We start from the raw sequence: 17,372 nt of genomic DNA on the forward strand, positions 1-17,372 counted from the left end.
TTCTAGATGAGAGCAGAAGGTCCAGAAAATAGTACTGTCTTACTTCAGAAAAACGCACCAGAAAAATTACGCTACGGGATTTATAAATTTACATACATGAGGGAATCGAACTCTATGAACATTTCGGCGATACATTCGATCCAAAATTGCATTTCTTTATTTCGAAATACCAACCAATAACTCAAATGAGGAAGTGTGTGATTAAAAATTTTGCATTCCGATTGGAACATTCTCCATCATTTAAAATCAAGTTCAAAAATTTTAAAAAAATTAACTTTTCTCCATTTTTGGACTATTCCATCAAAAACTACTATCGTAATTTTATAGAGTTGTTTGCTAACTATTACTCTTTCAAGTAATAAATAAGTGTTGGCATTTTTGTAGGGTTTTGTTTACTCCTTCACATGACTTCTTTAATGTGTGCAAATATGTGTTGACAAAAGCAAAAAGCCCCACCCCCAAAATATAATATTAAAATCACTCAAAACCTTTAAGTAACCCCTCGTTTCTTAATGTTATGACAGTGAGAGCAGGACTTGCAAAATACAATTGTTTTTTTCCTTCTAAAAAAAATCGTGAACAAAACACCTTTGCGTAATTTTCGAAAGCATACCTTTACCTTTAGAATTAACTTTGAAATCAAAGAGAACTTCAAGATCTGAACGTGTGATCAGAGTTCAAAACCTAAATTTTTATCTGCAATCTGAATCTGAATTCTGCATCTAGATTCTGAATATGTATTCAATAACTATTGTTAGCAACCGATATTGGAGCGATGTAAACAAAGTGTTGTTCACGTTGTATTAAAAGCAGCATTAGATAACGATTTCTCAATTTTGTTTGAATAACAAACAATTTTGTTAAGTAAAAATAGAAATTTCATGAGTCTTTTCATTGCATTTCCATCATATTTAGGTGGATTCAATCAATATAACTTAACACGTTCGACGCCCAAAGCGACTTTTCTGAGTCTCTCGTGGAGCCCAACTTTATCCGATGATTAAATGAAGATCAAACTTAATTTGTAGACAACTTCTACCTGTTTTAGCAATACTTTATTTAATTTGAAGATGAATTGACTACAATAACACATGCCAAAGTAATATTATATGGGTTTCAGAAAAAGCTGTAGTACAAACCATCCACACTATAAATTAATAAAAGGTATAGTATAAACATTATAATGATATGGTTATAATTTTATTATTTTTCTACATATCCTATAGTAACACTAAGGTGCCCATTCTATCAATTTCTTTTTAAAAATCCTATTCAATTTGAACGAGGAAAGTGTCATTCATATCTGGGTGACGGGGCGTCGAAAGTGTTAAACCAAAGTGCTGAGGTCGTTGTCCTTTTGGAAAGCGAAGCTGTTTCGTAGACCAGTTTTTCAAGGCGATTGCTTCTGGTTGCCCTTAAAGATGTCAATGTAGACATCGGCTGTCGTAATTATGTGAATTCGCACCATATTTCCAACACCAGTCCAGGAAAAGCATCCCCACACCATTACATTGCCTCCTCCGTGCTTGACTGTAACCTGCAAACGACGTTTGCGCAATCCTTCATAATCCTTGCGCAACACTCTTTCGCGCCGCTTCTTGCACAATTTCACGGACCGCTTCTCGACTTATTCCGAACTTCTCTGCAATCTTCCGCTGTGAAATCTGCTGCAAATGATCCTGAACAACAGGATTTCGGAATTGCATGCTGATTTTCTTTCCACCCATTCTGGTTTTGTTGAAAACTCTTCGTGTAGACAACAACAATCGACTTTTATAGGCCAACGTAAACTAGATCGCGTTTAGATCGCGTCAACTGAATCACTGAAAGGTTCTAAATGAGAGGCTTAGAATGAAAGGGGTGTAAGTGATTTGATCGATTTCTCTACATCGACTCTCTCTTTTAGTCATAACTGAGCTGCAAATACATTCCCAGCTGTATTTGAAAATGTGGAAGATAGGTCAGAACCTCATCTATCGGATTGTATAGCAAACTTAAATTGGAACGTTTTTGCAGTTGAGTTATTAACTAAATAAAAAGTTGATGAAGAGAAATCGATCAAGTCACTTACACCCCTTGCATTCTGAGCCCCTCAAATAATATCGCACAACCCTAGCTGTCATAACATGTGGAAATAAGGATTTGAATGATATTGTTTTTTTTCGGGTGGGCTTGTATTTTTGTCATCGCATATTTGCACACATTAAATATGTCATGTAAGGGAGTAAACAAAATCTAACAAAAATTCCAAAACTTGTAAATTACGGTAGTAGTTTTTGATGAAATAGTCCAGAAATTGAGAAAAGTTTTTAAACATGCAAGGTAGGCTTTTTCATGCCTATCACTGTATTTGTGAGATCGATTCTTCAGAGTAGTATATGATTGTTTGGCTGTCAGTCCATCAATACACGAACGTGAGGAACTGAGGGACTCTATATTGATTTTACGTTTTGAGATGAAAAAGTTTTCAATTTTGTAATCAACTGTTTGAAAAATTTACTCCTGGCCAAGCAAACCATTTGTCATGACAATTGTCATGAGTAAAGCGAAAACAGAATAGAAACATACGGTATAAGGCATGATGTCGACGCCAACCTCTCTCAGTTTCTATTCTGTTTTCGCATTTTCGCATGACAATTGTCATGACAAATGGTTTGCTTGCTCCTGGCGACTTTCACTGTGAGGTGTTTCAGAACTATTTATTGGTTTTCTACTGCTTAACCACAGTGACTGTGACTAACTTTGCAGTACTGGCAATAATAAAGAATACACACTTTTTTTGCATAGTTAACTGATATTTATCAACACAACACAAAAGGTAATCCAAGATCCCCACGGTAGTGATCACCTGCCAATAATTTTATCGATCGACAATGAATCAGGTTTTCGTGAGTCAGTTGATATTGCGTATGACCTCACGAAAAATATTGACTGGAGAAAATTTGCAGAAATAATATCTGAAGCACTTGTTTCAATGCATGAACTTCCTCCACTCGAAGAGTATAACTTTATATCGAGTTTGATTTACGAAAGCGCACTTCAAGCTCAAAAGAAACGTGTTCCTGCTACCACTTTCCGACGTCGTCCTCCATCACTTTGGTGGGACAAGGAGTGTTCAAAGGTCTACCTTGAAAAATCATCCGCTTTCAAAAAATTCAGGAAAACTGGATTAGTGGAATGGTTTCGAAAGTACCAAGCTCTAGAAGCCAAACTAAAAGGTCTGATTAAAGCAAAAAAGCGTGGATATTGGCGGAAGTTCGTCAATGGTTTGTCAAGGGAGACAGCTATGAGCACTCTTTGGAATACGGCTAGGAGAATGCGTGGCTGGAACCATACAAATGAAAGTGAGGAATACTCTGACCGTTGGATTTTCAAATTTGCAAGAAAGGTTTGTCCCGATTCCGTTCCTGCACAAAACGTCGTACGCGACATTCCGCTCCAAGGCGATTATGAGAATTTTTCGATGGTAGAATTCTCAATTGCACTTCTCTCATGTAACAATTCAGCTCCGGGGTCGGACAAGATTAAATTCAAATTATTGAAGAATCTTCCCGACTTGGCAAAACAGCGTTTGCTGAACTTGTTCAACAAGTTTCTGGAGCTGAATATAGTCCCGCATGACTGGAGACAAGTGAGAGTGATAGCCATACGAAAACCTAACAAGCCGGCTTGCGATCACAATTCGTATAGGCCGATTGCAATGTTATCCTGTATTCGTAAATTGTTAGAGAAAATGATTCTACTTCGTTTGGACAAGTGGGTTGAAACGAACAATTTGCTGTCAAATACGCAGTTTGGCTTCCGCCGAGGTAAAGGGACGAACGATTGTCTCGCGCTGCTATCTTCTGAAATCCAAATCGCATTTGCTCGCAAAGAACAAATGGCTTCCGTTTTTCTCGATATCAAAGGGGCATTTGATTCAGTTTCCATGGAAATTCTCTCAGAGAAACTTCATAATCGTGGACTTTCGCCAATTCTGAATAATTTTCTGTACAATTTACTCTCAGAAAAGCACATGTTTTTCAATCATGGCAGCTTGAAATCTTCTCGATACAGTTTTATGGGCCTGCCACAAGGCTCCTGCCTAAGCCCCCTCTTGTACAGTTTTTACGTCAATGATATAGATGATTGTCTAACTAGAGATTGCACGTTGAGACAACTTGCAGACGATGGAGTTATTTCCATCACGGGTACTAATCCCGTCGTTCTGCAAAAGTCGTTGCAAGATACCCTGAACAATCTGTTCACGTGGGCCCTCAAGCTGGGTATCGAATTCTCTACGGAGAAAACTGAAATGGTCGTTTTTTCTAGGAAGCACGAACCCGCCCAATTCCAGCTTCACCTATCCGGCAAAACGATCCAACACTCTATGTTTTTCAAATACCTGGGTGTATATTTTGACTCTAAATGTACCTGCGTATTTGAAACAGAAATGCCAGCAAAGAATCAATTTTCTCCAAACAATAACCGGAACATGGTGGGGCGCCCATCCAGGAGACCTCATTCAGTTGTACAAAACAACGATATTATCAGTGTTAGAATATGGCAGTTTTTGCTTCCGATCAGCTGCCAGGATTCATATTCTCAAGCTGGAGAGAATACAATATCGGTGCTTGCGTATAGCCATGGGGTGTTTGCATTCGACACATACGATGAGTCTCGAAGTTTTGGCAGGAGTACCCCCGCTTACTCTTCGGTTCACAGAATTATCCTACAGATTTCTCATCCGTTGCAAGATCATGAATCCATTGGTGATTGATAACTTCGAAAATCTACTACAACTGACTCCTCAGTCAAGTTTTATGTCTTTATACCATGAGTACCTTACCCACGACGTGCACCCTTCACCAGGCATCACCAACCAAGTTTGTTTCCCATACTTCTGCAATTCTTCTGTCATTTTTTATCTGTCCATGCGACAAAAAATTCATGGAATACCAGATCACCTACGCTCCAATGTTATTCCGTCGATATTTTCGGAAAAATATGGGAAAGTTGGATCTGATAAAATGTTCTTTACTGACGGTTCATACATAAACGGGTCCACTGGCTTCGGCATCTTCAATGAAAATTCCAGTGCCTCTTTCAAACTCAAAGATCCTTGTTCCGTGTATGTCGCTGAACTGGGTGCGATATACTACGCTTTAGGGATCATTGAAACATTGCCCATCGACCACTATTTTATTTTTTCAGACAGTCTCAGCTCAATAGAGGCAATCCGCTCAATGAAGGTTGATAAACGCTCATCTTATTTCCTAACTAGAATAAGACATCTATTGAGTGTTTTGGTCGAAAAATTATTCAAGATTACCTTAGCATGGGTTCCCTCTCATTGTTCGATTCCGGGGAACGAGAAAGCGGACTCGCTAGCTAAGGTGGGCGCTTTAGAAGGCACACTTTTTGAAAGGCAAATTGCTTATAATGAATTTTTCCACATTACTCGTCAGTATACGCTCGTAAGTTGGCAGCGCATGTGGAGTGATGATGAGTTCGGTCGTTGGTTACACACGATTATCCCTAAGGTTTCGACGAGTGCATGGTTCAAGGGATTGAATGTAGGTCGTGATTTCAATCGCGTGATATCTCGGCTTATGTCCAATCACTACAACCTAAACGCGCATCTCTATCGCATTGGGCTCGCAGCAAACAATCTTTGTGATTGTGGCGATGGCTACCACGACATCGAGCATGTTGTCTGGTCGTGTATCCGGTTCCATGCTGCTCGCTCTCAGCTCTCTAGAGCACTGAGAGCAAAAGGCAGACAATCGGATATCCCCGTCCGGGATATCTTAGGTAGCCGTGATCCTGATCTTCTGCTTCATCTATACCTGTTCCTCAGAAACGCCGATGTCAACGTTTAATGATGTTTCCTTCGTTGTGTCCCTGTTTCATACCCCTCCTATCCGATCGATAAACTTTTACTTAGTCGCGGCAATACATACACACACTCTTTACAGATACACGGGCCAAAGGTTGTGCAGTCCACTAATGATTCAACAAAAGCCAAAGGTTGTACCGCTCATGACAACTCTACACGAGCTGATGATTGCGCCGGCTAGTGACCATTTTATCCTGGATTCCTCGAGAAGACGCACCACGCTAGATATGGGGTACAGACTAGGGGGGCGTTGCTGATTAATGGTCAGCTGCATCCCAATAGGAAATATCCCGTGTCGGGCACAGGTACAGATAATTGAAGACAGCAACATCACAATTACGAAAACACTTGTAATACAAACCTCGAGCCAACCGCGAGTAATCGGTTACATATTACTAACATAGTTATAAGGCAAACATTGTCGAAATATTGAACTCCCGGCTCCGTCAGGTTGACGCCATATGAGCCTTAATAAAAATATATATTTTGGATAAAAAAAAAAAAAAACACAAATATTGTGGTTGGATTTCAATAAAAGATCTAAACATTGTTCGTCCCATATTTGATCATACTTGTGCACAGATGAATGATGTTGTAGAAACATTTTAGATGGAATGCAGGAGAACAATTTCGTATTTAGCTGGAAGTGGTGCGTCATTATTGATATTTATCTATGTACACTTTTCATATTTGGGTTCCATCATTCTCTCAAATCAGACTGAGTTTGATGATACAAGGAATTGAAAGGAATCTCATGTATAATTTGAAGAGCTTAACACTAAAGTTCGGTTGGCATGACATTGATCCAGTACATATGGCACGCAACTTTCATCAATCTCGTGATAATGGTGTGCTGGTCGCTACAATCACCCGATCTGAACACGATCCAAAATTTGTGCTTTATTCTTGATCATAAATGGTTAAATGTACGTTGACCTACAAAATTCTGCTGTTTGAAGAAGTACTATAATAAAAAGTGGGAACAAGTTGATCAACATTACCTACAAAAAATGACTGAATGCATGCCCCCGTGTCTGCAAGCAGTTATCTGGGCCGAAAAAGGACGCACAAAATGCCAGTGACTCGTTTCAAAGGTTAGTTTTAGAAAACACAAAGTAAAATGCGTAAGAAAGATACTATTGCAGAATGTCGATTGCGGGCTTAGCAGCACTCAAAATGCCGATATGCTGCTATTGGCAGCAGGAAGACTGAATTAGTGCTATAAATTAAGGCTCGCGGTTACTTGAGTTGTGAATTTGAGCCCAGCGTTGAGAAAAAATCACCCGCAATACAAGCAGATACTGCGATTTCGCAATACCACTTCGTCCGCTCACATGTTACGAAACCGGAAAAAATCTACTACTTGTAGAAGGCCTATGTCATCTGCCTTGTTTATCGTATATTTTCTCATCACTTGTTCCGATCGATTTTAATGATTCCGTCCTTATAACATAACATATATATATTATGAAGATGCTGAAAAATGGGTCGATTCGTGAATAGCTTTCAATGAAGCTTTTCGCTGCTTTAAGAGGTCAAAAATCGTTATTTTTTCGCTCCAATTTACTTTTATCATACATGAGAATATACACACAAAGTTTCAAAATCTCATTCTCAAGTTTTTCATAGAGCAAGCAGTTCTCGTGTTTCCAAAAGCAGTAGAGCATTAGGTAGTTACCGTGCGAGAAAACCACTTTGAACCTCCACAAAGTTTCAATTTCTAGATTCCAGTTCACTCAGAAGAAAAAAAATCTTTTTATATAAAAATAATTTGGTGTACGTATCTCTCGATTTAACTCAAGTACGGATCAAGGAATTTGAATGGTGCTATTTTTGTTTGATGTGTTGTGGTCTGCGTCAGGTTTATGTGCAAAGTAATTGAAAATCAACGGAAATGTTTTAAAAATCATGAAAAATCAATTGGCTTAATGTTTCCATCAATTCTAGGGGGAATTCAAATTGGCGTTCATGACTTCCACTCGGACGTTTACCCGCTCTGATTCGACGTATTCGGTTCACTAAAATTTTTCGTTTGATGGTTAGGCAGAATGTTGATATCCTTTTTTTTGCGACGACGTTGATTGTGTGCATATCTCAAAATCGAGATTAAGCGCCTAGAGTTCATCAAATTTAACCCAGCCAAAAGTACTTATTGGTATTCAATCACTAAATGAAATTCGAATGGCGTCATCTGTTATCGATTGCGAAAATACGACAATGAACGATTTCGGGAGCAAACGTTCGAAATTATATCTTTTTAAAAAAATTCTATCTTTTTTTTAATTTAAAAAAAATGGACTAGACCAAGATCGTCGGGTCTGCTAGTAATAGTTGAAACTTTATTCGATTTGTTTGTTTTAAATAACAATCGAGAGCTGTATTTTCCACAATTTCCCATGCTGTCAAATGTTATGGGATCCACAGATTACTTTTTGTATATTTGTTTTTGTTGAACTTGTAAAACGCAATTGGTTGTTTCCTTCTAAAAAAAATCGTGAACAAAACGTTTTTTCGAAACTTTCTAAAGCAGACCTTCACTTTTATCATTTACTTGGAAATCAAAGAGAAATTGGAGATCTGAACGAGTGATCAGAGTTAAAAACTTATTTTTTTTACCTGCAATCTGAATCTGAATTCTGCATCTAGAATCTGAATATGTATGCAATAACTTCCATGTGGATCTCATATTTAGCGATGGCTGAATTCAAATCTATAATAAAACATTGAAAACATAGAAAACGAAATCTAACACTAAATCCCGGGGATCCGAATTTGGTATCTGAATATAGTAATCTGAAAACTTTAACGTGTAATCTGATTTTATATTCTTGAACCTGTGAAGTTATTCCGGGATATGGTATCTAAGATTATTGCTCAATCTTTTAAATTTGAATTTAAATTTAAATTTAAATTTGAATATGCAATGCATATCTGACTTGAAACTTGAAATCGAAATCGAGATCAGAATCTCAATCCAAATCTGAATCTTTGCATCTGGAATCTGAAAATGTAAGATATGATATTGATCTAGATTTAGATCGAGATTTAGTGTCTGAAATCAGAAATTTGGAATATAAGATCTGAAATCTGGGGATTGTAAAACGAAATTTTATGATTCGGGATCTGAAACTATAAAAAAGTTTTGAAAAATTTGAAAACAGTTTGAAATTTGTGATGTGTGATCTGTACTTGTGAAAATAAATCTGAAATCTGGAATGTATTTTAAATTTTGCATTCCGAAATCTAGAGTTGCATTCAAAAATCTAAAGTTTAGAATCTGGAATTGGAAATCTAGAGTCTGAATCTAAAATTCTGGACCTAAATTTGGAATATGAACAAAGAATAGGAATACTGGGCTCCAATCCAGATTTAGTAGTCTGATTTTTTCTATTTTGACTCGTATGAAAATCTACTTACATTTCTGTTTCTCGGTTGCAATCGATTGTTGCAAGGGTTGGCTGAAAAGTAAGGCACACATGCTAAGAGAGGAGGAAAGAAAAAAGTGACCAAGTTCGCACTCAAAAATATACTGAAGTACAATTCTTAAGCTTCTCAACACTAGTACATTACAACCAACTTTCTGAAATCTAGGATATGACAGCTGCCATTACCTAATCGTCCGATGTGTAGTGATTACCCCTGAAACTTTTTTTATGAGTAGAAAAAACAAAAAAATCACAGGGAGAAAGATCCGAGGGATAAGAAGAGTGTGAACACTGATGAATTCGCATTGACACAGCACCAGTATATGTGTCCATACTTCGGCTTCTGAACCTTATCTGGATTAACACAGAGGTTCAAACTGCGCATAATATGTAAGGAGATTTTCTCAGATGAAACTTGACGTGATTTTGAAGCTTTTCGTGTGTACGACCTGCAAACATGTGTGCATTACTTCGCCTTTAACCCTCGCAACTTTTCACGGAAAAACGAAATTTGCCAAAACAAAATTAGAAGACAAATAAAGATTTGAAAAATATCACAATAAAATAATTAAAATATGTATCAACTCCAACTCCTGTCCGATTTTTTATACCTTTTCATCGCGAAGAACTATCTAAAAAAGTTATTTTTTCTTTTTATCATATGATCAAATTTGGCTCATAAAGGTGTATCCAGGTGTATATTCATAAAGGTGTATCTAGGATTGGTCACATTTCCTCCAAACAGCTGTAGCTTGAAGATAAATTTTTGATCGAAATATGGTCTTCCAAAAAGTTGTTGGACATTTTATGGACTACACAGAAATCATCCAATACACTGTTAAACAAAATGAGTGAAGATTCAAATAATATGTTCATGAAGAAACAAATTATTTCCTAAACACTTTGGTTCCTGGCTCTTCAAGCAGATACAACTTGACTAGAGTAATTGGTGTATCCCAGACTTCTAAACCAATGAGAAATGTTCGAATTATTCACCAGAAACCAGAAGATTGGCGGAACCCAAATTAAGTAAATTGAGGCGATGGATAAAAATTTCCCTTCTCTTTATAATCCGAAAAGTAAAATTCAGGGTATTTTTAATTTGTTATTCATAAATTTTAGTTTGAAATTTAGAATTTAGAATCAAAAATCTGAGTTCGGAGTGAAGTAAAGTTCGATTCTAGAATAAAAATCAGGAATTCGAATCTAGATCTTGAAATTGGAATTGGGTCCTATCTTTCCTGCTACAACAATACGACAAATACTGCAAAATCAATGGGATAAGAACGCTTGATGTTCGAGAGTATGTTCGGCGAAAAACATTCTGTTTTGCAGTATCCTCTTTTGCGGTGACTACAGAAACAAGTAATGAAAAACTATTTGTCAATTTGTATTTGTAATCAAATCAAAGAGAATCAATGTTCTTTCCTGAAACTTGCATGTTTTTTAATGATCTCAATTAACTCTTTTTATAATATTCATTCATTATAAAAAGTGTTAACAGAGCTTACATCATCTATGACGGAACTTTGTTTGCTAGAGGCCCCTCTCACAGAAAAATAAAGAAATCAATCGTGAGTGTCTGTGTTCCGCCCTTTTTCCCTCCTCAGGAATGTTATCTAGATCAGTCAGTGAGACTCACGATCCATACATAAGTGTGCGCAATCACAGTGCACACTCACGATCGGAAGATGCAAATCAGATCGGATACAAATAACAACAACAAAAAAAAAATTGCGGGAATGATTAATTACCTCCAAGCATTTACACGATCGTGCGTTTTGCTGCCCAGCTGCCAAAGTCTAATGTGAAGAATGGAGCAAAAAAGGCTGCTCCTCGCGGGGGATGATGATGCTGATGATGCCGATGATGATGCAGGCGCTTGTCACTGCAATGCCGCTGCAATTGTAATCCGGTGGTGAGCTGCCAAAGTTTGATGTTTTGGATGATTGCTGGGGAGGGAATGTTCACTTGACTTTTCACCACCACCACTGGCCTGGCGGAAATGGGTTCCAAAGGGGTCGGATCAACAATTTGGTGATTGAGGCGGGAATGTTTTCTTTGCTTTGGATGTGTGGTGTGATCCTTATCGTGAGCAGTGTTGCCAGCGATGGTTGCCTTTCCGGGAGGGGAGCTCTGCAATGGGAGAAAACGTGAAAAAATATTAGATGGGTAATTAGCGGTGGTCGTTGATTTACAAGAGTGATAATTCTGGGCAGATGACTGCGAAGACACATTTCACCAAGCCGATGTTCTCTTGTCCACTTGGAGTCACGTTGCAGTTGAGAGTTTATCGCGGATCCGTGACTGAGAAATGGGGAAGGTATGAATGATGATATCATAATACACTTATAAATAACACCCCTTCACATGTTGTTGTTATTTATGTGTTTTATTTCGAACCATACTAGCGCCTGGAAAAAACGCCGTGATTTTTATCAATGAACAGTCATCTAAACCAGCATCTGTATTTCGAGTATACACCCAAAATTTATTTTTAGCATATGTTTTGTTATCCTGATTTATTACATTATATGAGACTAAAAATAACAGAAAAAGCGCTCCTCCTTAATACGTGTATATCATTTATATAATATATGCTAGAACCAATATGAGCCAATACGAGCAAGCGAAACAGGAGACACATTGATGTATGAAAACTTTTCGTATAGTTTACCAAATACACGGCTCAGACCGAGATGGATATAGATCTCTATTTATGCTCTCCTTCTTACTCTTGGAAAACACTTTCCAACTTAATTTTATGATGAAGTGTAATAATATCACGCATTTACGCAACAACACAAGTAGCTATGTAGATAGCTCTTGGTCGTGGAAAACAGCTTTACTTTCTAGCCGGCCTTGGTTCGATCCCCGTTGACATCGTTTGGACTTTTTCTCGGGTGCAATTCCAAAAAAGATGAAGAAAGAAAAAAAGAGATGTCTGCTCCCATACATTCAAATATTTTGAAGCTTTTGAGACAGATGACAAATATTGCTCATTTGACGTTTCAGGGCATGAAATGGAATCTTTTCTGCCGAAGATGGAATGCTTTCTAGCAACGCTAGTTTGTGTGTACTTTGGTGGATTGGGCAACGGTTCCCCTCCTAATAGAAATAAGGAATTTTGGAGACTATTTTTACGTCGGCTTTTGTAAATTTATGAAACTAATTTTCTAAACGGAGTGAAAACAATAATAAAAATACAATCTTTTAGCTGAGTTTAGCTCGAAAACTTCCATAGTCGGAAATGAATCCTCCGAACTCATGGATTTGATTCCAGTTTCTGAACCAGCTTCATATTTTCGGTTCGAATTTCAGATTTCAGATCCAAATTCTGAATTAACGTTTTGGACTCAGATTTCATTAGGTTTTCATAAATACTCGATATCTGATAGAAAAATAGTTCACGTCCATCTTGGATGGGCAATTCCAATTCCAGTTTGCGTTCCTCTATGTATCAATTGTTGAATCTATCGTGAAGCCAGATCCCAGATATTGAATTCTTTATTCGATGTTATGAATTACACTCATAGATTCTAAGTAAGGATTCCATTTTCAAAGCACAGATTACAGGTCAAATCCAAATATCGGATGCAGATTCAGATTCCAATTCCAAATTTCAACTTCCAATTCTAGGATTCTAGGATTTAGAAAAACTTGCCAACTTTCAAATTTTTGTTCTTAGATTTTGCGTTTCAGATTGAATTATTCAGATTTCAGATACAGATTTCATTCTCCAGGTTAAGGGCTTAAGATGTAAGAGGCTCCAAATTGTAGGTAATGGATTCATAAATACAGATTCCACAATTTAAATTCCAGGTCATAGGTCCTAGAATTCGTATTACAAATTCGGATGCATATCCAATACCTCATACACATATCCTAGAAGTGACTTACGGATAAGGACCAATATATTCTTCCGTTGCTGATATCGAAATTTTGATTAAGTTTCTGGTTCCAGATTATGATTCAAAATTAGAAATTTACTTCCGAATCCTTTCTATTTTGAAAATAAAAAGTTCTGGATTAGAAAAAAATGTGCTCCCGTGGCCTGAATTTATACTGAGGTTGAGAACCTTTAGATTTATAGTTATATCCAGATGCCAGATCTTCCATGGATACATAAACATAGACTCTAAGGAACATTTTTCAAACGTGGAACACGAATGTTGTCAGAAAGATAAAACAATGAAATTGCTGAAAATACATCTCAAAACCAAATAAAAACATGCGAGAGCTTGCACTGCGTCTAGCTAGAGCGACTTAATCCGGAATTCAGAATTGAATTCTAGATTTCATATTCTCGAACATAGCTTCACATTTGAAATTTCCCATTCCGATCACAGATTTCACATTGAGGTTTCTGGATTCTGAATCCATGACCAATTTCAGCTGCCAAAATCCACATTCGGATTTCATATTATCGATTTCGGAGTCACAGATAAAAAATCCAATCTTCACATTGAGATTTCAGGACCGATCAGGATTTTAGATTTATATTTGAGATTCACAGTATAAATCTCGAATCCTAATCTGGAACTCGAATCTTTAATATGAATACGAAATCTGGATTAGAAATAGTCAGAATCATGGGATCTGGAGGTATTCTTTATTTTGATTCCATAACCTGGAGCCTGGAATTTGAGATTAGTAATCTAAAGTATGATTTTTGGCCTCAAATCTGAATCTTGAATCTTTAGAACCTACAATTTAGACTTAACTTAAACCCCTGGAGTTTGGAATCTTAACTTAAACTTAAAAATCTGGAATTTGAAATCTTCATTTGGAATCTGGAATTCGATGTAGAAATCGGAAATTTTGGATCAACAAACTGACATTTGTATGTGTTTCGGTATTGGAATCTGGCATCCTACCCTAGAATTGTGATTTCAAAACTGGATTAGAATTTTGTTTTCGGAATCTCAATTCGTAATCCGTGTTCGTTGATCTCAAGCTCCTGATTCCAGATTATATATTTAAATGAATAGATACATAGATTCCCGAAGCGGATAACAAATTGAGAAACCGATATCAGATTCATAATCCTGGATTTTGAATAAGTTTTCCTCGAAATGCAGTTGTTAGATATCTCTCAAGTTCATTAGAGAAGCGCATTGGCCACAAACCATAACTTTAGAGGCGAAAAGGTTGATTCTAAAGACCGCTAGATCGTTGAACTACAGTTCAAGATTCTGGATTTGCAATTCATAATCATGATCATCGATTCGAATTTTTTACATACAATCTGTAAAACGTAAAACGGATGAAGTTTCAAAATCAGTTTTAAAAACTCCAATCAGTTTTACGTGTTTGGAATCAGAATGAATTGAAATGAATTGTGGCCTAAAATTGAACGTTAGAATCTAAGATCTGGTAATTTGAATCCACAAACTCTCTCTTACGATCAGGTTCTAAAATATGGCATAGAACCTTGAGGAGCAATTGGGATTATCTTTGAAATCCAAATCGAAAGCTATGAACCAGAAAATGTCCGAAATTTGAGAAATGGGACCTGGAGTTTAAATTATCGACATCATATACTATGGACCTTCATTTAGAATTTTTGAATTTTGAATATTATAGTCAAGACCTGGTTGTAAAGTCTATAATTCTCATCTTGAACCTTGACCTTTGGGTCTAAATAAACGATTTTTCTCGTAATCTGAATGGGAAGATCGAACTTTGAAGCCCGGAATACTTGCATTTCAAATTCCAAATATGGAATGGAAAATATGTGATCTAGAATTTAGAATTTGCAGCTTTTCAACATCCGGTTTCGTAGAATTTAGATTAGGAAGTGAAACCAGAAACTAAAATTGTAATATTGCAAACGAATTAGTTAGGAATCTTAGCTTGGGGTTCGCAATTAGACTCAATAGTTGAAACTTGTCACTTATTACAAATGAAGGTTTAAAATCTGATTCCAAATCCTGGGTGTGATTCCGAATTCCTTATTCAGATTTATGATATGTTTCCAAAATTCAAATTGTAAGCTCTGTTTTAACATCCAGACTTTAAATGCTTTTCACACAATTTCGATTTCATATGAAAAATATACGTATAATATAGGAATGATTTCTTGGAATCTGGTTGTAGTATGGTGAATCGACAATCTCAATCTGGATGTCGAAATTCGGCACTGGCATCTGAAACCTGGAACATCTCACTGGAAGTCTGAAGTCTGAATCAGGGATATAAATCTTATTTTGGGAACGTCATTTAAAACTACATTCGTTATCTAGAATCTGTATATGGCGTCTAGAACCAAAGTCCTAAGAATCGGAGGTCTGGAATCTAATTTTGGAAATATTTTTGTGATACGTGTTTGGTATCTGGATATGACGTCTGAAAACAAAACATAAATTCAGAATCTGGAATCCGAGTCCGGAATCTGGAGTCTTCACTTTGAGGAGAAAGGAAAAATAAGGAACCTACAAATTGGAAATAAGAATTTTGGAACTTTTTTAGGAACGAATTTCAAAGAAAATGTAATTTAGAAAGGTCATATGGCGTTTTCATTACGTGGTTCGAGTCACAAATGTGAATCCGGAATTGAAATACTGGAATCGGGGTGTTTTAATTTTGTAGCCATCTGCATACCGTCTCTGGAGCCCTATTTGGATTCGGAATCTGATGATTGATTTGAATAGGTGAAAAAAAAACTAGAATTTTTAAGTAAAATTTGAATGAAATTTGAAAGGATTTCGAATTCAAAACTTGTCATCTGACCATTTTTATTTTGAAATAGAGATCGGAGTTCGAATTATGAGTTCACACCCAAACCTAGCGTTGGCAGAAAAAATGTCATCTTCGGCAGAAAAATTTATCTTCGACAGAAATAAAGCTTTTTCGTGTGCTGAAGGGTTAAAGGACCAATAAAAAAAGCTTTTTCAAGAGTTTTAAAATGTTTGTATGCATGGGAACAGCACCCTCTTCATCACAACTGAACGTCAGCTTGGAATTGTACACAAAAAAAGTTCAAACGATGCCAAACCTGTTGTTTTATACAACTTGGATAGAGTAGTTAGTCACTGATACTGTTGCATAAATACGTGAGAATATTACACCACATTATAAAATGAAGTTGAATCTTAGAAGAATACATGGACAGTGTTTCCTAACAGTAAAAAGAAGAGCTTTAAGGTGAACCTGTATTCTCTTCGCGACGGGGACCGTGTATGTGGCAAAGTATGCGAAAAGTGTAATGCGTGCCTATTCGATATGTGTCTCTAGTTTCGCTCTCTCATATTGCTCTTATTTTGCTATGGCATATATGTGTTAGGGTGCCAATTAATGTATGGGAAAAAATCGACCCTAAAATTTCAAAAACTTACCCTATAAAAAATGTTCACCACCTCGGGAAAACACCCTATGCCGAATTTCAGCTCAATCGGACTTAAGGAAGAGTGGCGCAAAGTGGTCAAAGTTTGAGTTTTTTGAAAATCGAAAAATCACCCTAGGGCTGAGTAAAAGAAATCGGGGTTTTCGAAAAAAAAAATTGGTGCCAAATGTCTTAAAATTGTATAAAACTTCGAGATCTGGTGTCATCTTTTTTTTTTTTTGTCAAAAATCGGCATTCTGGGACTTTTTTTCGGAGTGCGAAACGAGAAGTATGGTTTGGGTGTCAATAAAAATAATTATCTCGATTTTTCATTCTGAACTTGCTACGAAATGTTGATTTACACGATAATATATCCTATGCAAAATATTAGCTCATTTTGGCTCCATTTACTGGTGTCACAAACGTTAAAATTGGAATTTTTGAAAACCGAAAAATCACTGGAAATTGGGGCTTTAAAAAAAAAATTGGTGTCAAATGTCTTTCAAATGCATGACACGTCGAGATTTAAAGTTATCTCAAAAATTTTTTTTGTCAAAAATCGATTTTTCAGGCGAAAAAATGACCAATTGCCAAAAAACATTTTTTTTTACGAAAAAAATTCGAGATAACTGTAAATCTCGACGAGTAATGCAATTTAAAGGCATTTGGTATCAAATTTTTGTTTTTTGTTTTGATCTTCGATGATTTTTTGATTTTCAAAACAACTAAAATTTTAACGTTTGAG

The 17,372-nt window shown here is 36.6% G+C and overlaps 1 protein-coding gene across 5 annotated transcripts in view; it reads right to left on the reverse strand.

Annotated features, from left to right (window-relative positions):
- LOC129764956 (transcription factor Ken 2) overlaps positions 1-17,372 on the reverse strand; it is a 164,797-nt gene that overhangs the window by 61,139 nt on the left and 86,286 nt on the right. For all 5 annotated transcript variants that reach the window (XM_055764649.1, XM_055764647.1, XM_055764651.1 and 2 more), the window contains one exon: positions 11,058-11,439. In XM_055764649.1, the coding sequence (XP_055620624.1) occupies positions 11,058-11,067 (10 nt within the window). In that variant the 5' untranslated portion in view covers positions 11,068-11,439. The remainder of the gene's footprint in view (positions 1-11,057; positions 11,440-17,372) is intronic.

The sequence above is a fragment of the Toxorhynchites rutilus genome, chromosome 2 (assembly GCF_029784135.1).
Source record: "Toxorhynchites rutilus septentrionalis strain SRP chromosome 2, ASM2978413v1, whole genome shotgun sequence".
Classification (NCBI taxonomy): domain Eukaryota; kingdom Metazoa; phylum Arthropoda; class Insecta; order Diptera; family Culicidae; genus Toxorhynchites; species Toxorhynchites rutilus.